The sequence below is a fragment of the Mchenga conophoros genome, linkage group LG15 (genome assembly GCF_057382185.1).
Source record: "Mchenga conophoros isolate Kocher_MC1m ecotype Shallow Benthic linkage group LG15, M_conophoros_male_GT1.1, whole genome shotgun sequence".
Taxonomy (NCBI): Eukaryota; Metazoa; Chordata; class Actinopteri; order Cichliformes; family Cichlidae; genus Mchenga; species Mchenga conophoros.
In genome coordinates this window covers 34,123,941-34,151,257 of record NC_140540.1, presented here as the reverse complement: position 1 = coordinate 34,151,257, position 27,317 = coordinate 34,123,941, and the positions used below count along the sequence as shown (strand labels likewise).

The 27,317-nt window shown below is 41.3% G+C and overlaps 1 protein-coding gene across 3 annotated transcripts; it reads left to right on the top strand.

Annotated features, from left to right (window-relative positions):
* The first annotated feature begins 279 nt into the window (after positions 1-279).
* gopc (golgi-associated PDZ and coiled-coil motif containing) lies at positions 280-23,437 on the top strand. Of its 3 annotated transcripts, XM_085246428.1 has the most exons (9): positions 280-540; positions 3,815-3,979; positions 8,348-8,371; positions 16,206-16,381; positions 18,789-18,954; positions 19,037-19,132; positions 21,013-21,177; positions 21,251-21,416; positions 21,936-23,437. In XM_085246428.1, exons 1-9 carry the CDS (start codon positions 280-282, stop codon positions 22,049-22,051), a joined length of 1,335 nt encoding a protein of 444 aa, XP_085102554.1. In that variant the 3' UTR covers positions 22,052-23,437. The 3 variants fall into 3 exon arrangements, with proteins under 3 accessions (XP_085102554.1, XP_085102556.1, XP_085102555.1); XM_085246430.1 differs by lacking the exon at positions 8,348-8,371 and having other exon boundaries at positions 16,212-16,381; XM_085246429.1 differs by lacking the exon at positions 8,348-8,371.
* The last annotated feature ends 3,880 nt before the right edge of the window (positions 23,438-27,317 follow it).

The following is a 27,317-nucleotide window of genomic DNA, read 5'->3' as shown; positions in this document are numbered from 1 at the left end:
AGTTCCTAGAACACCCACAGGGAACAGTTCCACAGTAGCGGAAGGAGTAGTCGTAGGTCTCTTGTATGCCGCTTTCTGCGTAGTGGCTGCTTGGATGAAATCGTGAATCTGATGTGGGACGTTCTGGTTAGACGTTGCTTCTTTCGGGAATTTTAAGTCTACGGACCAACACAGTGTTCATCACATTACAGCGATATTTTAACGGTGTTGACAGAGATTAATTTGTCATCATTTTTTAAGTTAGCACAAAGCTAACATCAGCGTTACCTTGCTCTAACCATGTCTGCTTCGACTGGATGCTCCCCATCGGGCCAGCACTCGGGCCTTGTCCCCAGTATGTCCATGTTTCGATGGCTAGAAGTGCTGGAGAAGGAATTTGATAAGGCTTTCGTGGATGTGGATCTGTTGCTTGGAGAAATAGATCCAGATCAAGTGGATATAACGTATGAGGGTCGGCAGAAGATGACCAGCCTCAGCTCTTGTTTCGCTCAGCTCTGTCATAAAACTCAGACTGTCTTCCAGCTCAACCATAAACTAGAGGTTAGTATTTCGTCTAAGAAGAGCGGTTAATATTAGGAAGCGGGTTTCCTGTTAATGAAATGATCACGCCGACTCCACTCAAGATTCAACAGAGTGACTAATGCCACAGAGCAGCACTGGTGTTTTCAGGGCTTCAGTCACTCCTGTGTTTTGGTGTCCTCCCTGTGCTTCTGAGGGTTTCTATCCATCTGCGGCACCGACCTGTAAACTGTGATCACATGGGTTATGGTATCCACAGCAGCCTTCGTTTGGTCATTGAAACCAACATAGGTGTTAGCATACTTCACATTCATTTGTCTTCTAGATACAGAACATGTTCTCAGGTGTCTTTGACCGCTTTATTAAATATCCTTTATAATTATGTAGCGCTAACGTTTTTTTTAAATAAATAAATGAATTTCAGCATTTTTCGATTATTACGTCATGGCCTTAAAGTGACAATGATTATCTTTTCTTTAGATGTAATCAGGATTGTGTGGTGTAATGTCTCGTTTGTTTTCTGGAGTGCCCTTCATTTTTTTCTGTAAATGTTAACATAAAACTAAAAACACTATCACTGTCATTCACTTATCCGTATTGTGTCTCTCTTATTAATATTATTATAATAATTTGTGTGTTTTTGTTTCAAGAACACGACCTGTCATTACTAATTTGACAAATCAAAAAGGCTCTCACTATAAAGACATGATTAAAAGCCTGAGACATTTTTGAACAATACAAACCTAAAGCAACAGGCTAATCCGCTCCAACACATATTATTGTTTAGGCCGTTCAAAGCTTCCGTACGTTTCCACAAAGCTGTCAGACTCGGTCTGTAAGTCGGCAGGCCCCAGGCTTCTTTTGAATGAGAGGGGCTTTAAAGACTAAGTCAGCACCTGAACTCCTTGGCATTTCCCCAGCAATGTTTGCTGTGTAATTAGGGTGTGTTGTCATGTCTAAAGAAGCTTTGCCATTTGTGAATATTGTCATTATGGGCTATATGTTTATGTTTACAATGTTTAAATAGGTGATACAGGTGCGAGTGACATCCGCATGAACCAGTGGTATTTCCTGCTTAGAGATAACCCTGCTTCTTCCAGCTTAGCTTGTTATCATGGTGATTCACCCTGCCAGCTGTTAAACTTGTTAAACAATGCATATACACTGTGCCATCCATCTATCAGATGGAGCAACCCTCTGTCCTAGACTTTGAACCTTGTTTCTAAATGTTTTCCAGTGGTGGAACAGAAGTGGATCAAGGAGGGGTCAGGACAGATGCACTGAGAAAAATGACTAAACATAACTTGTGTTTTGACAAAAATGTTGTGATTGTACAGTTTTGTTAGCTCAGCAATAGGGCTGGGTATCATCACTGATTTCTAGAATTGATTCGATTCTGATTCACAAGGTCCCGATTCGATTCGATCCACCGATTTCAATTAGATTTGAATCGGGGAAATTTTTCCTCAGAAATATTATAATTCTGATCATAATGTGCAATAATAACAGTGTGCAATACACATACACTTCTTCTTCTTTTTTTATACTAAGTTAATATACTGTGTTGTTTGTGTTGCGTTGTGATGTGTCATATCGTGTCGTGTTGTGTTATATGTAGTGCCGACGTAGGACAGTTTTCCAATTTCATTGTACTACTGTACTATGTATGACTGTGCAATGACAATAAAGAGTTATCTTATCTTATTTATCAGTACTGACACTTTTGAGACGTCATCAGAGGTGTAAGCATCACAGCAGATGCCTTTGTGTCAAAGTAACTGAGGATAAAACACAGAAAAACATGAAGGAGATTTTCCTGGCCTGGCTTTTTATATCAGTTAACCTTAAAAATATTCAGCAGTAGAACAAAAACGGAAGAAAACCTGCTCGTGAAGCAGAGCAAAGTCACAGAGGCATTTTGCAATTTGTCATAATTTTAAAAACCATTTTTTAAAAGTGTGATTTTTTTTTTTTTTTTTTTTTTTTATCGTGGTGGAAGAAAAACAGCAAAAGTAAGAGGGAATTCATGACTATGTTTAAGTGAAGCGGAATGTAAAGCTTAGTTTTGATCTTCTTTTGCTGCTGATTCAGTCAGTTTCGGTTGGAGAGTGATGAAACAGCAGCTTCAGAACCCAGCACAAAAAAAAGGACGTAAACACAGAGCGTCGACCAGACGCAGCAGAAGCTGTGAGGTGTTGGCTTTCAGGTGAGAAAGCTGACATCTCACTGATTTTGATGCGTCAGGTCTGCGCTTTGTGTTTACATGTTTGTGCGGAATACGTTTACCTGCACTCATTTACTGTTTTAGCTGTTTGGAGGTTGTTGAAATAGTTTTGTGAGCTTTAACCTGAGATTCTGGCGTTTCGGGCAAAATACATTTATATTTAAAAAGCAATTCAGGGTTTTTATGAATTGCTTTATTCAAGCCAAAATCAATTTTAATCGGAAAATTGATTATTGAAACTCACCCCTACTCAACGTGCGTCTGTTACAGCAGAAGGCGCAGGAAGGTCACCGCCTTTTCTGTCTGGAGTTGGCATGTTCTCCCTGTTTTTGCTACAGAATGTCTGTCCATGAATTAATGTCCTGAAGGTCAGGCAGACTTGGCTTGTGTGAAACAGTGTTTCATCTTTTCCGCCTCTTTAATTCAAGTACTAAATGACACATCTGCAGATCTTTTGATAAAGAGCTTTTAATAAACAAATACATCAGGGCTCTAGACTAACTTTTTGCCATGGTTGCACTGGTGCACCTAACTTTTTTTCTTAGGTGCACCAGTGCAAAAGGTAGCAGCAGCACAGAGTCGGTGCTGCGGGGCTTCAGCAGCACATTCAGCTACTCTAAGCAGCACCTTTATGATATGGGCATAATGTTGTCTGCTGTTGGCCACAGAGCCTTTCAGAGGTTTTTTTTTTGTTTTTTTTGTTTGTTTTTTACTCGAACAGCTGGTCGCAGGGATTTTTTTAGTAGCACCATTGAGAAATTAGCCTGCATTTGCGACCAAATTGATTGCACTCTAGAGCCCTGGATATGTAATATGTTATTTTCTTTAAAGACCTTTAGAATACCACATGAATACATTGTTGTGCTAAATTTATGGGATCGTAATGTTTCCGCACAGTAACTAATAATTAATACTCATAAATTACAAAGAAAAAAAAAGTATGTACTGTAAGATTTGGGTTTTGCAAACTACGAAAACAGTGATGCTGTGATCTGAGACCCATGCCCCTTTAAACCACCTAACACATCTGCTTCCTGTGCCCCATCCCTCTGTTGTTTCCTTTCACTCTAGGCTCAGCTGGTGGACTTGCGCTCAGAGTTGACCGAAGCTAAAGCTGCACGGGTGGTGGCAGAAAGGGAGGTCCACGACTTGCTCCTGCAGCTTCATGCTCTCCAACTGCAGCTTCATGTCAAGCAAGGCCAAGCTGAGGAGTCGGATAGCATCAAAGATAAACTGGTAGGGAGAACGGCTGTAATACAGTCAATCAGCCTTTGTAATCATTTAACAATAGTAACAGAGTTACTGATTGGCTGCAGTGAGTGAAGATGACATATTTATTATACAATCATTGAGTAATACACTGTCACTGACAACCTAGTCTTCTGTTTTCAGTCTAAGACGTTAGGTACGTGTATCAGACATGCTTGCTGACATAGCATTACAGTGTACAGCTTAGTGATGCGCCTGTAATTAAAAAAGTCAATGTCATTCTTGTACTCGGACCAAGACACGTATGTTCCTTTGAGGTAACATTACAATTTCAAGAGAAATTTCATTCCTGTTTACTCCTTTCGTCTTTCTACTCCAGGTCTTCTTACTGTTTTTCTGTCTTTCTAATGTCTTAATCAACAATAACACTTCCCGGCAAGCAGAATAACAACACTGTAAGCATACTGTAGTAGTTTCAGTGCTGTGGACAGGTGCCAAGTTCTGCTGGAAAACAGAAATAAACATCTCCGTTAGGGGTGTGTATTGGCAAGAATCTAGCGATACAATATGTATCACAATACAGGGGAGACCATACGATAGATTGCGATACTAAAAGCCAGACACTATTTGTGTTTATTAAGACTGAATTTAAGTGTAGGAAAATTCACAGTAAACAGTCCAAACTGTTAAATGCTTGGCATGAGCTATCTCAACTAAAATAGAGGGATACATTTCACTGGAGGAAACAAAACACTCTCTCTTTAAGTTCAAAATGAATGGTGAAAAATTAACATCTGCCTTATCAGAAGCCATGTCAAATAAACAAACAAAACAGCTTTACTGATATATCGACTATTTCTTTAACATGAAAAAAGTAAACAATGAAATGTTGATGTACTTATTGAGTACTTTTAAAACACTAATCCAAAAAATGCTCTCTGCAGCATCAAAACGAAGCACTTTTTTATGTTACCTTAACACAAACAAATATAAATCAAAAATGAAATTGCATGAAGAATTCATCTGAGTAAACACTGACAATATAAAGTGCTATTAAAATGAAGTGCTAATAAAAGAAAGTACAGCTCTGCAGTGTCCATCAATAGAACACTTTTTGTGCAACCTGAAAAGGGGAATTTGTTCACCTGTGTGACTGACGGTTCCACTGATCAGTTTTGTGATGTGCTGTAACAGTGGCCTACCATTCAGTGGCTCTCGAAGTCCAAGGGTCGCATGTCAAAGAAACTGTCTGTGCTGAGCTGAGACAGTCCAGCACTGTCGCTTTGCCTTCTTGATACAACTTTGGCAGAGTATGTCCGTGAAGTGTTGTCGGGAGGGAACAGTGCAACAGGGCTCCAGTGTTTTAATCATATTACAAAATTATTTATTCTCCACAGCACTCAGAGGGCGCATGTCTTTGCAAATAAAAACAAGTACGGACTGCGCTATCTTTTTTTGTTGCACGAGTTGAAGTTGCTGGTAGTTTCGAAAAGTTAACTTCTTTAATTGTCCGTTAAACACCTCATTTCATTTTAAAATTAAAATTTGACCCTACGTCGCTATTGTGTCTAGACACATGTACTTGTAAATTTGTTGTGTTACCCGAGTATTTGACTCTGGCGGTGAAGATTTTACAGACTGCATAGCTCTTGTCATAGTCTTTACTGCCTTCTTTTGTTCTGAATCCAAAATAAGTCCACACATGTGCTTTCAAAGCTGATGGAGGTCTCTTAGATGACTTGAGCCTGCTAACAGTTGTCTTTGGGCTCTGAGACAACTAACGTCTGCTAAGTGACGCTAGACTATAACACCCCTCAACAAGAATCAGTTATCACAGAGGCTAACGTTAGCCAGCTGAGAGATATAATCTCTCCAGCCTGTCCTGGGTCTGCCCCAGGGCCTCCTCCTGCTGGGACATGCCAAGACTAGAATTATTAACTCCCCTGCGAAAATTTGGCATTTTAAAAACTATTTCCCAAGTGACACTAAAGAGAGCAAAAATGGTGTCATGGTGCAAAACTAATTGTACAGAAATAGAATATGCTCTAGATCTAAAGGGTGCAATGTAGACAAAACATGTGTGTAATAAAACCTGAGTAAGTAAATTTGTTACTGCAGCATGTTAACTGAGCAGTAAGCGGATTGAAGGGGTGTTGTTAAGTAATCCAACATAGCAGGGGAAAGAAACTGTCCTTGTGGCGTGAGGTGTTGGTTGTGATTGACCACAGCATCCTGCAGCAATCTTCTTTGCCTGATTCAGTGTCCTGGAGGGTGTACAGGATTGCAGCCAGTCACCTCTTCAGTGCAGCGGATGATACGCTGCAGTCTGCCTTTGTGCTTGGTAGTGGCAGTAGCGTACCAGATGGTGATGGAGGAAGTGAGGATAGATTAAATGATGGAGGAGTAAAACTGCATCATCATTGACTTTGGCAGCTTGTATTTTTTTCCACCGATGCAGGAAGTACATCCTCTGCTGTGCCTTCTTGGTTAGTGAGCTGATGTTTAGCTCAAACTTTAGGTCCTGGGAGGTGATGGTTCCAAGGAAATTGTCATCTCCCTCCTATAGGCAGATTCATCTCCACCCGAGATGAGCCCGATGAGTTTGTCATTTGCAAACTTAAGGAGTTTGACAGATTGGCAATAAGAGGTTCAAATGTTGGTGTACAGGGAGAAGAGCCGAGGAAAAAGTACAGAGCCCTGAGGAGAACAGGTGCTGATGCGTTGAAAGTGAGACATGCCTGCCTAGACAGTAATTCGGTGATCCTTCTGCAGGTGTAAGCGGGAACATTTGGCTGTGAGAGTTGTCTTGTAGTAGAGCTGGGAGGACGGCATTAAAAGTGGAACTCAAGTCCACAAACTAGCCTGATATAGGTTCCTGCAGAGTCCAGATGCTGGAGGATGAAGTGCAGTGCCATGTTAACTGCATTGACTACGGACCTATTGACTCTTTAGGCAAACTGCAGGGATCCAGGAGATGGGATAGTACCAGATGCTCAAATGTCTAAATGACTACAGAGGGCAGAGCAGTCAGACTGTTTCTAATAACACTTTTCCACTTTAACTGAGCACTCAAAGTGCTCTATACGACTTGCCTCATTTGACCGTTCATATAAACACTTTGTTCTATGTTTTTTTCTAAGTACTTTTTATGGATGCACCGGCAAGCAACTTGGGGTTAGTATCTTGCCCAAGGGTATTTGGCGTGCAGGCTGGAGCAGCCATGTTGCTTAGTCTTAAAAGTAATATGCACCATGTTTGGAGGTCAAAAGGCACTGCCGCAAAAACACCATAGCCAGAGTGAAGTTTGGAGGTGGAAACATCATGATGTAGGGCTGTTTATCAGCATAAAACACTGGCACGCTTCATATAATTGAAGGAAGGATGAGTGGAAAAATGTAGACATTCCTGATTGAAAAAATCTGCTGCCATCTAAGGGTGGAGGCAAGTCAATGATCCAAAACACACCCCAAAGGAAACTGTCAAGTGGTTTCAGTGAAAGAAAATAAATCTGTTAGAATGGTCCGGTCCAATCAGCTGACCTGAATCCAACTGAAAATCTATAAGGAAAAAAAACCTAAAGCTCAGAGTTAATGGAAGTGGCCCACGGAGCCAAAATCACAGAAATGCAATTTCTCCATACGGGAGGTGTCTTGAAGCTGTCACCAACAAAGCTTTTTGGACCAAGTATTAAATACATTTCAGTAAGTGTGTTCAATACTATTTCCCTCTGTCATTTCTCATTATTACACATAATGTCATTTATGGTTTGATTTCTTTGCATATGATGACTGGATGGGTTTTTACCAACATCTGGTGAGAGTTTCATGTCAGTGGGACCATCAAAAATATCTTAACTTATAAAATTGTTCAATACTTATTTTAGCCCCTTTATGTTAAAAAAATTTACACAAAGTATAAATGGTTTAGGACTGTAGTTGGAGAAATGCAGGGCTGAAGGGGTCACAGATCGGATGTTGACCTGGTTCAGAGCAAGGTTATTATAGTCAATTAAAAACTAAAACTAGATGTAAAAGAAACATTATATTTAACTTAAATAAAAACTGCACATGCCCCCCATACAGTAATTAAACAGATTAAAACTAACCTGTGAGAAATGCATATCCTTAAGTTTATACATCTACTATTTACTGAAGCCTTTTCAGAAATGATCTCAGGCAGGCTGGCTGGAGAAAATGCTGATAAATTATACAAGAATTAGACTAAAAATAAAACAGATTTTATGGAGGGATGAATCTAAATTTCTGGTTGAAATTGTACAAGGTTGGTGTCTGCTGCTGTATATCTGATGCTTTGTAACCTTTCTAATGCTTTTTGTACCAATTTCTCTAATCAAAGACTTTTTTCTTTTCTTTTTCTGTATATTTTCCTTTAAAGCCTACACCAACCTTAGAAGAGCTGGTAAGTCGGTGTAATGGTGTCTTTCCCAGAAAATGTAGCTACATGCCTCATTTCAACCATTTACACTTAATAAATAAATAAATAAATAAATAAATATATATATATATATATATATATATATATATATATATATATATATATATATATATATATATATATATATATATATATATATATATATATATATATATATATATATATACACACACACACACACACACACACACACACACACTGTACTCTTTACATGCATCATGTGCCCAAGGATACTTCAAAATGCAAATGCAGTTGTTGGGCTTGACTTTCGAAAATTAAAGTCAAAGAAGTGGTGTGACTGCGCCGTTTTCAACATTTGTTTATGAGGAAGTTCAGTATCCATTTGCAGAGTGTGGGAATCAGGGTCAGAGACAATGCTTAAAATAACTGCTGACAATGCAATCAAAGTGGCTCGAGTTAAACTGTTCTTAACTACCAATGAAAAATGCAAGCTTTTGTTGATTTACATATGATAGGGTGTTAACTAAATCAGAGTTAGCCAAAGAACCAAAGCCTGCAATCAGTGATCAACTGTGAGTTTCAAAGCTGTAAGCAAACTACTTTCTGTGTAGGTGCCTTTCTAGCTAGGAGATGTGTTAAATACTCAAGTCAATAAGCAGCATTGTTATCTAGTGGCATAGTAACAATAGTGGCTGTATTAAGACAGGTGGGAACACATTCTTGTGAAAGTTGCTTGTATAAAGTAAAAACATCAACTAGCCGATTGGCACACTTTTAGTACACAGACAGGGACGTTATCAGGCCTGCAGCTTGACCTTTAGTCACTTTCACAGTAGGATTTGTCTCACATCCATTGTAGAAATCACAGACTGTCATGATTGATCATAGACACTCATGGGTAAACACCTAAAGTGGTATGTCCCTGTGGTATTCCCACCCACCAAGCCCCAAGAACAGCTGGTGTGTTGAATGCGTTGGAGGTGCGAGCAGCTGACCTGAGGAGATGGAGGATCATGGCTACGCTGGAAACCTGGACCCTCCATGTCCAATTACTACGACTACCTGAAATAAACTCTGAAGTTCTTCTAAAAGATGTGAAAGCAGCATTATGGACAATTCCTAATGCGACGGTTATTGAAAGCAGCTGGCTGATCTACACCGCAGCAGCAGTGATCACTGAAATGCTTGGCTACATGATGAACAACCACAAGGAGCAGTATTCTTCACTGAGAAAGGCAAGCTCAAGGCAGCACAAAGGAAACTTGGCAACTATTGGAACTGCAAAAAGGGGTACCTAAGAAATGCTGCAAGTTGTCCTGAGGCCTTAGAAACTGTCAAGCAAAGACTCAGAGCCTTGGGCAGCTGCTTGGCGAGGTAACCCAGAGATAGAAGCCAGGAGAATAAACCAGTTCAAAACTGTTCAGTTTAAAGCCCCTTTTCTATTAGTACCTACTAATTGACTTGCCACAGATCACCACGAGCTAACTTGGATCACCTGGTTTTCCATTACAACCCAGTGTGCGTGCTTGTCGTCATAGCAACGCATCTGGGCGTGGACAACAAAGGTGGACATCGAGGCAAGAACATACCTGCTGCTCAGTGTGTGGCTTTTCATCAGACTTGGGGACCACGGCATTGTTTTTTTTTGTTTTTTTTATAGCCATTTCCCCCCTTGCCAGGTTTCAAAAATGGTGGTTTTAATTTTTGTGATCAAGATACTTTCATGACTCATTGAGTGATGCTGCTGACCAACCAATCAGTGGCATGCAGTGTGACAATGATAACATTGTAGTACCTACTTAGAAAGTACCTGGTACCAGGTACTGTAACCTAATGGAAAACCCAAAAAGCCATGGCAAACGGTGCCGAGTCGAGAGGCGTGGGAGATGAAGGTTTTGCCTCACGTTCTAATTTTAAATACCCTATGAGACACAAGTAATCCTGCAGTCTAAGAGTGAAGTGCTGTAATGGGGTCATGTGGTACTATCAGGTTAGTACTATAAGATGGGGCCTGATTATTCAAGATCTTTAATGTGATGAGAAGGATTTTAAATTTGATCCTGGATTGAAGAAAAGCCAGTGTAAGAGAAATATGCTGTCTGTCTAGTACCTGTCAGTACTCTTGCTGCAGCATTTTAGATGAGCTGAAAGCTTTCCAGCGAGTTTTTAAGACATCCTGATAGGAATGGGTATCGTTTAGGTTTTATCCGATACCGGTGCCAAACCGGTACTTTTGAAATGGTGCCGGTGCTTAAACGGTGCTCGAACCGGTGCTTAAAGAATGGAGAACACAAACTTTGTCCAAAAACCTCTCATGTTTAGCTGTTTTCCACTTTTTCTTTGGTCATTTTAGCCTTTTTGGCCAGGGTGAAGGGAGTATCTGCCATCAAACAAGAAGACAGCCGCATGTAACTACAACGCTGTTTGCTAGTTCACCTTACGTGCATTAATTTATTAATGTGGTTAACTACTAAACGTAAATTACACACGAACAACATTAAGCTACTCACGCAGAGAAGAACGGCTGCTGCTGCCATCATCATCCGTCATCATTTCTGCTGCACCGGCAGGGCTAGCGGCCTGGACTCTCCTCTTCGGGTTTTTGGGGGATGTTGCTCCGGGTCCGATAACAGGCACCACACCCGCAGTAGATGTGCTCGGTGTGAGGTCTCGCAGCAAGCTATCAAATACGGTGCATTTCTCAGCTTTTAAAAAAACGCTATGCATCGCCAAGTTCGTTGTCAGCTTCGAGGTGTTACCTCCTTTGCACAGTATCACCTTAAAGCACTTGTTGCAGGCTGCTGAGTTTGCATCTTTTGCTGTGAAGTACAGCCAGACTTTTGACCACTTCGCCTTGGGCATTTTTAATCTGTAGCTCTGCTCTAAAAGAACATATGTACCTGGGCCCACCTACTATCCTTGGAAAGGTAAAATGGTTGGCTAGAATCCAAAGTGTATGATATCTCAGGAAAAAAAACAAAACACCGAAATAAAGCACCGCTTTTTGGTCTGGTTACTACCGTTTATGTCAGAACCGGATACCGGTACCCATCCCTACATCCTGATAATAATGAATTATAGTTGTCCATGAACTAGTTTTTCAGTGTCACTCTGAGACAGTATGTTTTTAATTAATATTGCACAAATGGAATGGTAAATGAACTGTTTTTATATAGCCTTTTTCTTTTTTCTGCTTTCTATCTAACATTTGCACACAATAATACTCTGATGGAGTCTAATATCATCCACGTCTTTGTCTTTAAGACATTCCCACAGTTTAACTAATTGGTATGTGTTATCTGGCATAAGGAATAGATAAAGTTGGATATCTGCATAGCAGTGAAAATATATGCTATGCCTTCTGATGATACTGCCTAAGGGAAGCATGTAAAACATAAACAGAATTGGTCCTAGCACTGAACCCTGTGGAACTCCATAATTAACCTTAGTGTTTGAAGAGGTCTCTCCATTTACATGAAGAAATTCGAGTGTATTATACAGATGAGATTCACAATACTGCAGCATAGGACTTTTAGTACCTGCAGCATGTTCTAATAGCGGTAATAAAACATTATGGACAACTGTATTGAATGCTGCACTGAGGTCTAGCAGGACGAGCACAGAGATGAGTCCACTGTCAGAGGCCATAAGAAGATCATTTGTAACCTTCACTAAAGCAGTTTCTGTACTGTGATGGGCAATTTTAACTACTTTAAAGTAGTTAAAATGGTTTAACTACTGTTTTTAATAGTGTAAAGACCAGTTTTTTCAGGCTAAATGATGATCTTCTAAATTAGTGACATGTCATTTCTTCTCCCGACCATGAATTATCTACTTTAAGGTGCATGTTTGAGAGTTATACCAAGGAGTCAAGTACTTCTGATTTGAGGTTTTCCTTTTCAGAGCAGCTACAGTATCCAGCATTTTATGCAGTGAAGCTGTGACACTATAAACAAGTGTCATGAAATCAATTCATTACTGCTGTGTAATCCACTGTTGTAAATTTAAGAAATGATCAGACAAAAAATGGTGTTCAGGGAATACTGTTAATGTTCATTTGCTTTGCCATATATCATAATAAGATCTAGAGTAAGACTAAGTGTTGAGTGCGTTCTTTTATTTTTTGAAAGAAGACACTTATTTCTAATAATTGGCCTTGTTGAGGCTGTCATTTTTAATATCTACATCAATGCAAAAATCACCCCCACTAATTATTTTAGCTGAGCTGAGTACCAAATCAAAACATCTGAGAAGTCAGATAGAAACTCTGAGTAAGGCCCATAGATAACAACAAATAACACTGTTTTTGAGGTTTCCAGCTTGCATGGACAAGGCTAACCATCAGGCTTTCGAATGAATTAAGACCATGTCTGGGTCTTTGGCTCATTAACAAGCTGGAGTGGAAGATCTTGTTCTAAGTTTAATAACTTTTTGGACACCACTTAGACAGCCAGAAATTTAACGAGAACATATCACTCCTGGTCCGACTGGGGAGGGGACCAGGAGTCTAACATACAGAAGCTACAGTGGGGCAAAAAAAGTATTTAGTCAGCCACCGATTGTGCAAGTTCCCCCACCTAAAATGATGACAGAGGTCAGTAATTTGCACCAGAGGTACACTTCAACTGTGAGAGACAGAATGTGAAAAAAAAATCCATGAATCCACATGGTAGGATTTGTAAAGAATTTATTCGTAAATCAGGGTGGAAAATAAGTATTTGGTCAATAACAAAAATACAACTCAATACTTTGTAACATAACCTTTGTTGGCAATAACAGAGGTCAAACGTTTACTATAGGTCTTTACCAGGTTTGCACACACAGTAGCTGGTATTTTGGCCCATTCCTCCATGCAGGTCTTCTCGAGAGCAGTGATGTTTTGGGGCTGTCGCCGAGCAACACGGACTTTCAACTCCCGCCACAGATTTTCTATGGGGTTGAGGTCTGGAGACTGGCTAGGCCACTCCAGGACTTTCAAATGCTTCTTACGGAGCCACTCCTTTGTTGCCCAGGCGGTGTGTTTTGGATCATTGTCATGTTGGAAGACCCAGCCTCGTTTCATCTTCAAAGTTCTCACTGATGGAAGGAGGTTTTGGCTCAAAATCTCACGATACATGGCCCCATTCATTCTGTCCTTAACACGGATCAGTCGTCCTGTCCCCTTGGCAGAAAAACAGCCCCATAGCATGATGTTTCCACCCCCATGCTTCACAGTAGGTATGGTGTTCTTGGGATGCAACTCAGTATTCTTCTTTCTCCAAACACGACGAGTTGAGTTTATACCAAAAAGTTCTACTTTGGTTTCATCTGACCACATGACATTCACCCAATCCTCTGCTGTATCATCCATGTGCTCTCTGGCAAACTTCAGACGGGCCTGGACATGCACTGGCTTCAGCAGCGGAACACGTCTGGCACTGCGGGATTTGATTCCCTGCCGTTGTAGTGTGTTACTGATGGTGACCTTTGTTACTTTGGTCCCAGCTCTCTGCAGGTCATTCACCAGGTCCCCCCGTGTGGTTCTGGGATCTTTGCTCACCGTTCTCATGATCATTTTGACCCCACGGGATGAGATCTTGCGTGGAGCCCCAGATCGAGGGAGATTATCAGTGGTCTTGTATGTCTTCCATTTTCTGATGATTGCTCCCACAGTTGATTTTTTTCACACCAAGCTGCTTGCCTATTGTAGATTCACTCTTCCCAGTCTGGTGCAGGTCTACAATACTTTTCCTGGTGTCCTTCGAAAGCTCTTTGGTCTTGGCCATGGCGGAGTTTGGAGTCTGACTGTTTGAGGCTGTGGACCGGTGTCTTTTATACAGATGATGAGTTCAAACAGGTGCCATTCATACAGGTAACGAGTGGGGGACAGAAAAGCTTCTTACAGAAGACGTTACAGGTCTGTGAGAGCCAGAGATTTTCCTTGTTTGAGGTGACCAAATACTTATTTTCCACCCTAATTCACGAATAAATTCTTTACAAATCCTACCATGTGAATTCATGGATTTTTTTTTCACATTCTGTCTCTCACAGTTGAAGTGTACCTCTGGTGCAAATTACTGACCTCTGTCATCATTTTAAGTGGGGGAACTTGCACAATCGGTGGCTGACTAAATACTTTTTTGCCCCACTGTAACTGTGCTCCATGAGCATCTAGCAAACTAACAAATGAGTCAGCTGCTAATGGACCAAACAAACCCAGAATGGCTAACTGAAAACGGGCCAATCCCGTTCAACTGCTGGTCAGTAACCTGCCTCAGCACCACATGGAGCAGGGAAAAGAAAGGACAGATGGGCAAAACACCAGCTCCTGGTAGATAGACTGTAAGACCAGACTGACCAACCTGTGCACTGCCTGGATTGACTACAAGAAAGCCTACTACTCAGTGCCTCACACATGGGTCCTGGAATGCCTACAATTGTACAAGATCAATAGGACTCTAAGAGCCTTTGTCAGGAACTCAATGGGGATGTGGCGAACAACACTAGAGGCCAACTTCAAGCCAATCGCAAAAGTCATTATCAAGTACAAGATTAAACAAGAAGATGCTCTGTCACTACTGCTGTTCTGCATAGGCCTGAACTCCCTTAGCCAGACCAGACAAACTACGGAATGGAGCAATTGTCAGCCACCTCCTCTACATGGAAGTGTGTGCCAGGAGTGAACGAGACATCGATTCACTGAGCCACATCACTAGAATCTACAGCATCATCAGAGTGTTATTCGAACTGGAGAAGTGTAGTTGGATGGCAACAAAGAGAGGGAAGGTAGTCAGAACTGAGGGAATTCCACTACCAGAAGGCAACATCGCAGACATCGAGGACAGCTACAAGTGCCTGGGAATTCCACAGACAAATGGGAGGCTGCTAGGAAAGCTGCAGTCATCAAATACATGCAGAGAGTACAAGATCAAGATCCAGGCAGTCAGCACCTGCCAGTCGTCAGATACCCTGCTGGGATAATCAGCTGGCCTGAGAGAGAGAGAGAAGCCACTGACATCAAGACAAGAAAGCGTCTTATCATGCGTTAGTGAGCGTTAGTGACCTAGACTTGGAGGATGCCTTACCCCAAGTCCAGCACCCTGAGACTGTATACTAAGCGGATGGAAGGTGGCTGAGGACTAGTGAGTGCCAGAACCAATGTCCAGGATGAAAACACAAAGGTCCATGAGTTCATCAGCAAGCCACAACTGATAGTGTGGCTCCTCCATGGTATGTACCACTGGCGGATATAAGAAGTGGATAATATTGAGAAATCCTGCCAGACATAGTAGTGGTGGATAAGCAGGGGAAGTGGGCTGTAGTGATAGATACCAAGTGATAACTGGAGAACTCATTGCAGTGAGCCCCAAACTGGGCGAGCAGGTCCAGCACATGCCAGGAATAAAAATCCAAAAGAGCGCAGCCTGCATTGTGCCTGAACTGGAAGGTAACAGAGGACAGTAGTTGTCAATGAGCAACAGGTTTGAAAACCTCAACAATAAGGCAATCTCTTATCAAACACTGTGCTATACTCCCTCAAGTCCAAAGTTTGATATAGATTCAATTTACAATTGTTGAAAAATGCCACATTAAGAGTCTTCTATTTATTAGTGAGATTGGGATCAGCCTGTCAGCTGTGGTTTATCCCCGTGTACCTAGTTTTCTCATGGTTATTTTTCTGCAAATTACATAAAATTACATAGACTAATGTGAATGTAAATCAGAGTTTAACCTCCTCATATAACATTTGTAATTAATCATGATTAATTTTTGCAAATTTAACATTACATTTTCATAATATTCATTTTAAAAAAAATAGGTTAATATTTTGTACTTACAATGTATGTGTTTGTTCTAGGAACAGGAGCTCGAGGCCAGTAAGAAGGAGAAATTAGCAGAGGCAAAAATGGAGGCAGAAACCAGACTATATAAGAAAGAAAACGAGGCCCTTCGCAGGCACATGGCAGTACTGCAGGCCGAAGTCTACGGCGCCAGACTGGCTGCTAAATACTTGGACAAGGAACTGGCTGGCAGGTAAGACGTTAAAGTTCAAACTATTTTTAGTGCAAAGTTTAGGTTTGCTAAGACTATTATGGTAACTTCTAATAATAATAATAATGATAATAATGATGATGATGATGATGATGATTCTAATAAGCAATTAGTATAATAATTAGGAAGTCATGCACATGAAGGCACGTGGCACAGACTACATGCAGTGGAAGTGACGACTAATGTGAGAAGAGTGAAATGATGGGGTTTAGTGTAGTCTGTAATCATGTTGAGAACATGATAATGGTGACAGTTTTGTTGAGATTAAAATATCAGTTTGGACCTGTGCAAGAGGAAAGCACACACTATAACATGTATACACAAGTATAATAAACAAATACAAGAAATTATTATACGTATGTCTATCAGTCTTTGTACCTATGTTGCTGAAAACCAAAGTGAAGTTTCTAGTGTAAAATAAATTTGAATGAGAAATGGTCTCTTCTGGGGGACCTTGTTTCAGTAGCACAGTAATCACTTCTCATTAGTAGGCAACATCAAAGGGTAGATGAGTATTGCTCTCTGTTTATCCCCGTTAATGGGCTACATACGACAGGCCTTTAAGGTGGCAGTACTTACACCATTTGCCGAGCCAATCTTCAACTCCCATTCACCAAAAATCCTTTAAAGAGTAATTGTAAAACAGCTAACTAATCATCTGCAGAGGATTAGTTTATTTAAAGTCTAGGAATTAAGGCACTCCGCTGCGGTGGTTTGAATCATATCTTTCTATTAAGTCAATTTGTTCGTGTAAATGGGGACAGAAAGCTTAACTATAAAGTTTACATTTGATATGCCTCCCTTAGGCAGTATTGTTGAAAGGCAGAGCCTTTATTGGAAGAATCTTTTAAAGACATAAAGACCTGAATGAATTTCCTGCTTCTAATTTCAGATAAAACTGAGATTTTGTACTTGACCCCAAAAAAACTTAAAAACATGGTGTCTAAACCAATAATAAGAGGCAGCTCCTTAAGTTTCCCGGCCCGTCTTCTGTGGAACCAGCTCCAAGATTTGGGGCACAGACACTCTCTTCTTCACTTTTAAAATTAGGCTTCTAACTTTCCTCGTTGATAAAGCTAATTAGGGTTAGGGCTGGATCAGGTGACCCTGAATCTTCCCTTAAGCTGGGCTTACACTGTGCGATTTTTTTCAGTCGCGTTATTCAGCTTCTGCTCAAACTGCACAATTGACTCGCAGGGGTTAGAAGTTGGTAGGTCACGATGCAGGTCTCACACTATACGGCCCGATGCTCTGATGCGACCTGAGTGCTCACACTGTGCGTCCATAAAATGAAGGTTATAACAGAAATTCTGTCGCTCACTCTCCCTCTCTTTCTTTCACTCACACACACACACACACACACACACACACACACACACACACACCACCATCAACTTTGCTAAATTGCTAATGAAAAAAATTAATCAGGCACCTGTGATTAAGCAGCAGTGTAGATCCGACTATTTTCACGGTTGTTGTGGTCGTGATAATTTTGTGAGGCCACATCGAAAAGGCTCGGATGAGCTTTCCAAAGTTCTACAAGTTGTGCCTCCATCGCTTGTGTCCAGATCACACACTGCACTGCCGTGATGCGCCGTCTTTACACTGACATTTGTGTTTGGGCGTCCGCAGTGTGAGAAGCTGCAGTGACACACTCACGACGGTCGCGATTGATGATCGGGAGCTGGTCGTGAGGAGTTAATCGCTTCCCGTTACCCCACGTATACTACACGATGCAGGCCAAAATCGGGCCGATCGCCAAAACGGTCGCACGACTCAAAATTGGCTCAAAAATCGCACAGTGTAAGCCCAGCATTAGTTATGCTGCAATACGTCTAGGCAGCTTGAGGCTTTCCATTGTGCACTGAGTGCTTCTTCTTTAGTTACCAATCTCACTCATTGTTCTTACTCACCACTCTGTGTTTAATCACTTGTCAATATTAATCTCTAGTTCTTTTCCACGGTGTGTTTTTTTTGTTTTGTTTTGTTTTTTTAATTTTATTTGGTCCTGTTTTCTTTCTCTCAACCCCAACCAGCAAGCTGCCCGTCCCAGCAAGAGCCTAGTTCTGCCAGAAATGTCACCCTGTTCAAAGGGCGTTTTTCCTTCCCACTCTCACCAAGCACTTGCTCAGAGGGGAACATTTGATTGTTGGGGGTTTCTCTGTGTGTATTGTTGTAGGATCTTTACCTTACAATATAAAGTGCCTTGAGGCGACTGCTGTTGTAATTTGGCGCTATATAAATAATATTGAATTGAAATGTGTGATCCATGCATTATACTTACCTATGACCAGTGATGTCACAGATGTCAAATGTTTTACATATTTCAGTAAGATATTAAATGGCACATACAGACAGTAATTAGATCTTTGCTTGGTTTGTCTTTCAGGGTGCAGCAGATACAGTTACTGGGTCGTGACATGAAAGGGCCAGCACATGACAAGCTCTGGAATCAACTGGAGGCAGAAATTCACCTTCACCGCCATAAAACTGTGATCCGAGCATGTAGAGGTCGAAGTGACCCAAAGAGACCTCTTCCCTCTCCTGTGGGACATGTGAGTGTAAAACTACAAAGTAGTGAAAGCTGTTGGTACCTTTAGTTCTGCGTCCAAAAGTTGTTTTTGTGTGTAATTACAGGATCCAGACATGCTGAAGAAAACCCAGGGAGTTGGCCCTATCCGAAAGGTTGTGCTGGTCAAAGAGGATCATGAGGGTCTAGGAATTTCCATTACAGTAAGAAGTCTCAGTATTTTATCTTTTTAATCAGCAGCTGGCCATGTTTGGATCAAACCTTACTTAAGTAAAATGGTAAATGGTAAATGGCCTGTATTTGTATAGCACTTTATCGTATCGAGTATCGAGGTTCTGTTCTCTGTTCACTCCCCATCTGAAGCTAGGGGGTTTTCATCTACTAAGATGATGCGGTCAAAGCATATTTCGGTCATCAGTGGTAATGAGCAGGACCATCTCCTCCAATTTCTTGGGGGTGACATTTACTTGCACCTTGCATTCTCTTTGTCTTTAAGAAGCACTATCATCCTTGTTTAAGCTTCAGTTGGTTAGATGTCCACTTTGTCTAAGGCTGTTTCAATAAGTATGTATGTCCAAACTTTCCAACTGGAGTCGGACATGGACCCACTTTCTACTTACTTTTTGAGTAAGCAATGAAGCCTCAATGAGAGTGCAAGTATCTGTGGGTTCACTGAACACAGGTAACAGTGGTGGATTATTCACAATGTCTGTGACCTCAGCCAAAAATGTTCTCAGCAACTCACACTTGACTTTGGAAGATCCCATCCAAAGAGGCATTGAGTCCAGTGCAAAGTGGCCCTGGGGCCAGATGACGAGCCACTCAGTCCACCCCAATGGATAAAAGAAGACCAAGAGACCAGTGTACCCTGCCCTGAGATAGGGCTACCGAGGACCCATCCTGTAGCTAGTCACGGAGAGGGATACCATCTGGTAGCCAGGCCTTAGCCCATAGGACCTAGCGCGGTAGGGGTTTGGTGCAATGTGTGTCGAGCAGCACTCAGGGGCAGAGGCCGTGGTTGTCTAATCCCCAGCTAACAAGGCTGGCTACTTAAATGGAATGTGACCTCTCTGGTGAGGAAGGAGTCTAAGCTAGTGTGTGAGGTTGAGAAAAATCAGCTAGATATAGACAAGCTAACCTCAACGCACGGCTTGGGTTCTGGTGGGTGGCGGCAGGCAGGGGTGGGTTCTTGTAATCACGCGCTTGCTGCCAGTACGTTGGGGTTTTTCTGGTGGACAATAGGGATGCTTCACTGTGCCTTTGGGTTGGGGAACGGGTCCTAAATGTCATTTGCTTTTATGCAGTGAATGATAGCCGTCTTGGTGTCATTGAGTGGGTGCTTCATCCGGTGACTTCCTACTGGGAGACTTCAACACTCATGTGGGCAATGACAGTGAGATCTGGTATGTTTGGGAGGAACAGCCTGGGTGATCTGAAACGACCAGTTCTTTGTTACTGGATTTCTGTGCAAATCACTGTTTGTCCATAATGAAGACGATAAGTGCATGTGGCACCAGGACACCCTAGGTCGATGATCGATTTTGTACCATCAGATCTGCTGCCGGGTGTTCTGGACACTGATAAAGAGGGGGCGGAGCTGTCAGCTGATCACCATGTAGTGGTGAGTTGGGTCAGGTGGAGAGGGAGGATGGTGGACAGACCTGCCGCACCAAAACGTGAGCTGGGAATGTGCGGCGTAGGCCCCGGTCTGGGAGATCTTCAACTCTCACCTCCGGAGGTTTGACTTCCCACTGTCACCAAGTGCTTGTTCAGACAGTTGTTTGATTATTGTAGGATGAAGGTTACAATATAAAGAGCATTGAGGTAATTTCTGTTGTGATTTGGCAGTATATAAATAAATGAAATTTAATTGAAATACACCTTTGTAGTGAGCAATGTGTCATATCATTAACAAGTTGTTGTGTAACAGCCAGAGTTCAAAGAGCCAATTGCGTGATATCGCTTTTAGAAATGGAAGCGCCATTAGAACACAGTCTGATAGTGCTGTTCATCTGTGTCATTATGACATAGTGCATTAAAGCTGCTTTCAACTCATTTCATTCCTTCGGCCTCACTTTCTCAGGGTGGGAAGGAGCACGGCGTTCCCATTTTAATTTCAGAGATCCATCCCAGTCAGCCCGCAGACAGATGTGGAGGGCTGCATGTTGGAGATGCCATCCTTGCTGTCAACAGCATCAATTTGCGAGATGCCAAACATAAGGAAGCTGTCACCATTCTCTCTCAGCAGGTAACACTGGCACGCACATACACGTGCTCCCTGCATATCGCTGTTTGTGGTTAATTCTTTGTGTCTGTGTCAGCGAGGACAGATAGAGTTCGAGGTCGTGTATGTGGCTCCTGAAGTGGACAGCGATGATGAGAATGTGGAGTACGAGGATGACAGCGGCCATCGCTACAGACTCTACCTAGATGAACTGGATGACAGCATCACAGCACCACCTAGCAACCGTTCAGCATCACTTCAAGGTACGAAGAAATCTGCAGATCAATGAAAGAGCTTTTAACAGACTTTGTCCATATGTGAAGGTGTGCACTGTTTATACCTTCACCTTTGTAGAAGCGGGTGCATGTTGGAAAATTGGATTTTGCGGGTTTTCTGTTTTTCAGAAAAATCATCGTTGTTGTTTTAGTTTCTTTTGTTTTATATATAAAAATTCTGATAACACATTTCCACTTGACTTGTAGTCCCCCTTCAGCTACGATATGGGATGTAACTGCACAGAGAGCCAGACACATAATACACATAAACACATACTACACATAATACATACAAATTGAAACAGCCCTATATTAAAAAAAACAACATAGAATGAGCTAAAAAGCAACATCTCACAAGGTGTCAAAGGCCAGGGTGAAGAGATGAGTTTTCTGAAGTGGTTTGGAAACAGGATAGAGAACAGGAGAAGATCTGCTGCTGGTTGTCCAGGTTGCTTTTAATTGACGATGAGGATGAGTTTGCTTATTGTCTCTGTGTCCATCCTTTAGCACTGGAGAAGTTATCACTGAGCAATGGAGCAGAGTCTGGAGATACTGGGATGTCCAGTGAGACACCTTCAGGGGAAACTCCTTCAAAGCCACCAGAAACTGACTGCTCTTCCTAGAAGCTGCTGGAATGTGGAAAGGAAAAGAACTGAAATGAAATTCAGTGACAATCCTGTGAAAAGGGGAACATCTGTTTTCCCTTTTCTCCTTGGAGTGATGTAATTTTCTGGTCATGCAACAATGATTTTTGGGTTTTAAAGTCCATATTCTTAAAGTGGAGGTATGTGCAGAAGGGAGTGATGCTGGACTCTGATAAACTTGGTGATATACAGGATAATAATGCAGGTGATGGATGTCACCAAGTTATCGTGGAGGTGTTTAGTGGAGACACTTGTTTTGCTTTACTTTGTATAGTTACTCCTCAAAGAATCTGTTACCAAACTTCTCAGATCTAATCCGTTCATGTTCATCCAAATGAGATGTTAAAGAATAATTTTATATATGATTATCCCACCCGAATATTTTAACACGACTATGTTACAAAAATAACACTTTGTAATTGAATACAATTCTTTGGGTTCCCTGTTGATTTGTCTATCGCTGTTCATTATATTTCATTATTGCTTCTGTTGTGCCACATGTACTTTATGAGGTGTTCCTCACAATGTAATAAAATACAACAAACTTGCAAACTGTTTTTATCTCAGCCCCTGACCAACAGGCCTCACCACTGTGCAGAGATATTTAGTTCAATACATTCTTCTTATTTCTTACTACTGTTAATATTATTATTATGGCCCAAAGAAACAGAAGTAAGTTAATCCCACCCCCATGAACAACACTGTCTAAACACTCTCAATGTTATGTTATGCATTCAGGTCAGTCTTTTTTTTTTTTTTTTATTGTCTTGGTTCCAGTCTTGTTTTTATCTTTGACATAATTGAAAGCATTCAAAAAAAGTCCAAAACATATTTTCCCATCTCGCGTTAGCAGGCTTACAAAACGTGTGCAAAAGACAAATCAAATACAATCAGTGTACACAAAATAATAATATATTAAGCGTTCTTCAGCAGTAAAGACTCAAACAACTGTAAACGTGAAAACCGCAGACATCACAAAAATGTTTGATCATTCATACTTAAAATGGTAAAAGATAAATGAGTATATTTATCCGTATTTATAAAGGGGAAACTGCTGCTGCAGACTCCCTGAGCTCTGTAGGTAAGGCTCTCTGCTACAGTGCAGGCTCGCATCAAAAGCACTGAATGATCCCTGTTCTTATAGAGATGTTATCAAATGAGGAGGATGGTGAGTCGTAATAAAATGCAACACTTGCCAATAAGATGAGTGATCAATGTTGCAGAAAATGTATAAAAATGATTTTATTGCTGCAGCTGTATTTCAAATGTTGAAACTTCAGAATCATGTAAACATTAAATATTACTGTTCCATGACCTAAAACAAAAAACCATAATTTTCTTGATTAAATGGACGCTGTCAGTGTGTGTTCTGTGTTCCAGGAATCTGTTTAAAACAGACTGAGCAGTAGAGAAGAATTGTTTATTTAAATACTCCTATACATTTTCTTCCCATGACAATGCGGTGCAGTGTTTGCACTTCATTCGGTGGTTTTTATTGAGGTACAGCTCAACTACTTGCATATATAGGATGCATTCCCCCAGTAGAACCATTCTGTAAATAATAGAATCAGAGGAAAGATGGTGGAAAAGCCCTTAATACTTCACTCGTTCACCCAAGAACCAGTTTATCTGACATTTACACTCCAGTGGATGCATCATAGAGCAGCGTGGGGTTAGCACCCAGGGATTGAATTACCAACCACTGCCATTAAGTAATGACCTGCTTTACCCTCTGGGTAACATCAGTATTAATCTAATAAAAGTAAGTGTTACTGCCCATTAATCTGGCTACAGTTGCAAGCCCATTTCTAAACAATATGAAGCTCATTGTTCTGCAGCGAGAAAGCATATTCACAAGTGGAAAACAGTCACGTGCCAACCCTCCTATGAGTGGACATCTCAACAAATTCAGTGTCAAATTTACTGTTCAAAGCTCGGAGAAGTGCGAAAAATAAACCAAGATCTGCAAACGTCAACAAACAGAACAATGTAGTGGCAATATGTGATGACAAGTATTCAGTTTTTAACACATGCAGAAGTCCTACACACATCAAAGTATTTATCATCATCTGGGAATCACGTCAAGCCGGTGGCCCTGAAGTTCTCACACATAAACTCTGTGGTCCCTGAGACTTTTAACCCGCTACAGTTCATCTAAAGCTCCAAAGGATCCGTGTACAAGGGCTCTCCACTGCAAAATACAACATCTAGACAGCAGCAGAAATCTATGCACTTCCTGGTTACACTTCTGCCTTTGATACAGTCAGACTAGGAAAGTTGACTGGCTGATTCTACCTGCAACTGTATTTTGGACTTCCTTGCTTTCTTCCTTCCTAACAATATGAAAACAACCACTTAAGAGTAAAACACTGAAGGTGTTGGTGAGGATGTGACCAAACTCCCAGCTGGCTACAGGGCTGCTCTCTCAACCCTTCACATTTCTCCCTGGACACCCACAACTGTGTTAATATCCAGGATAACACAGTCATCAATAAATATGCTGTACGTGATCATCCTGAGCCGCATACAAAACAGTGTGTAGAATGAAAATATATTTCCCAGAGGGGCCTGCTACAGTTTTTTGACATAAAATAACTCACCTACAGATATCGGGGCTCATCGGTGTCAGGAGTGTGGGTGTGAGGGAGTGGGACAGCCTGAGTCGGAGGCGTGATGTGGTGGCAGGTGGGCAGATTTAGGAAACAGTGATTTATACTTGTGTGCAGAGGTTAGCTAAACACACAGACACAGTGTTTTCTGTTAGAAACTACTAATAGGAGGAAAGTCGAACAGTTTCTTTCATGTGGACTTCTATACAAGTTTCATTTCCACCCCTCTCTTTTCTTGTTTGAAACCCAAACTTCACGTTTAACTAAGGCAATCCTACAGTCTAACCACTCCAGCGCTCAGGGGCAGATGGAAGTGCTGGCACCTGGACCAAGGCTAACTGGATGTCTCCTTTGTTGTGTCAGTTGACGTGAGGTCGAGAGTGAAGCCCACCCCGCCATCACAGCTGAGATCTTTTTATGTGATTAAAGATCAGACGGCTAATGTTTGAGTGTTGTGACTGTTAAACCCGTGAAATATAAATACATAAAAAAAAATAATAATTTAGTTTAACCAGTATAATGATTCAGAAAACAGAATAACAATGATAACAATAAATCATAATATCAGCCCCAGGATATGCAGGATGAGGGTGACACACTGGAGTCACTGATCTCCGAATGGCCGACTGACGTTTGATTTAATAAAAACAAGTTGCATTAAATAAATGGTGAAGTAGAAGAAAGTATTCCTCTGAATTAGTTCAAATGCATGTTCATGTGTCCTGAATGTGTAAACACGATGGAATTTTCTATGTTAAGAATGACAAAGAAAATGTAATGAAGGCGTTTCAAAGTTTGAACTTTGTGGTAAATCATGTAAATCAGAAGGATAGAGAGAGAATGGTGTGGGTGAACATCAGGTAATTAGACGTTCCCGGAGTGAGAAGATGTAACGTCCAGTCTTCCTGTTGGGATGTGTGTCCTCAGGCTTCTGGGGGCGTCGCTGCAGCTTCCCACCCTCATTATCAATGACATTTGTGACAAAGACACAGGCACACTCTCTACCTCACACACACACTTATTTGTGTATAAAGTTTTGTGTTGTGGGTGCTGTGTCTGTTGTCTTCAGTTTTGTCTCCTACAGGTGCAGCAAGTGGTGATACATTGTGCTTTTCTAGTTGTTTCTATCCCCCATATCTACGCACCCCCCTGTGAGATCAACAGTTCAGGCAACAGGAGCTAAGACGTTCGCAGTGGAAAATACAGTGGAGATTTTGTAGTTTTTGGCTTTTCATCTGCTTTTTTTTGCAGTGTTGGATGGTTCATTCAGAAGGATATTGATTTAGATCATACTTCCAGCTGGTTTTTACACAGGGATAAGTGCATTTTCTGACCCAGTTGTGATGAGATTACTTTGTTTGGGATTATTACTCTTTGCTCCTGCTAAATTGCCTTAATAAACTTTTCACTTTTTATTCTTTCTAATGCAAACAGCTCGTACATGTTACTCTAACCTTTTAAAGTAAGCCTTGGGGCCCAGGCTCCAGGGCCCGTATCCCTAAAGAATCTTTGTGCAAAAAGTGGCTCCTAGCGGCCAAATTCTAAGAAAATTCTCAGAGTCATGACGTTTTCTTAGAATTTCCCCTAAAAGTGACATGACAATCCCAGTTAATATAAAAGCTATTCCTCAAGATTCCTAACGCTTAAAAGGGCTCCTAAGGCGAGATCTGCTAAGAGCAGGGAAGAGGACTTTTAGTGGCTTAGGAGTTCCCCTAAGCAGCTGCACAAAATGGCCAACAGAAGAGGCAGGAGAGATGTCCTGCAAACACTGGATGACAGGGAATTATTGAGACGCTACAGATTGGATCGTGCAGGAATCATGTTTGTGGTGGATCTCCTTAGAGATGCAATTACTTCACCAACTCGACGCCACAACACTATTACACCGGAGACGAAAGTAATCACAACCCTGAGGTATTTGGCATCCGGGAAAATGCAACAATGCAGCAGTGATGACTTGGGTCTGCAATCACAGACATTGCTAAAAGCTGAGCCGTGTTACCCTCGTTAAGACCACACTGGACTTGTAACGTTGTGATTTCTACTTCATTAAGGACAGCCCCTTGAGATAGGCCATCTTGTTTTCAACAGGGTCCATATGGGAGTGAAAGTACAAAATATGTCAGCTAGGATATTAATATGAGCAAATAAGACACAAATCATTATTTGAACAGGGTGTAATGAGTTTAAGTTTTCACATATTTTAGATTCTAATGGCTATAACCCCTACAGCTTACTATTCATTTTCCAGATATTTTCTTGAATGTGAAATATTATTTACAATTACAGTCAGCATAAGATTAGAGTGTATAATTATGTTTATTGATTTGAGGGTACATCCTTTGCTCATTATCACCAAAAGCTCATTTCCATCAAACTTGTAGGTTCAACCAATCACGGCTTTTTAAATGATGACTCATACCTAGCAACGGGGTCAACCACACCTCCTCACTAAGATAGGATTTTCCATCCATTCCTTGCTCAGAGTTCACTGAAAATGTTCTGGAATCACTTCTAAGCTAAAACTCCTGGCAAGGAATTTTTAGGTTAAGTTAGGAGCTCTCTGAGAGGATTCTCAGAATCTTTAGGGATACGGGCCCAGGCCTCTAAAAACATCCCAGATAACAAGTGCTGCA

Coding starts and splice junctions, on each gene's coding strand:
- gopc (XM_085246428.1), top strand. CDS start 280: ATGTCTGCTTCGACTGGATGCTCCCCATCGGGCCAGCACTCGGGCCTT. Junction 8,372..16,205: donor CACCAACCTTAGAAGAGCTG/GTAAGTCGGTGT, acceptor TGTTTGTTCTAG/GAACAGGAGCTCGAGGCCAG. Junction 18,955..19,036: donor TTCCCTCTCCTGTGGGACAT/GTGAGTGTAAAA, acceptor GTGTAATTACAG/GATCCAGACATGCTGAAGAA.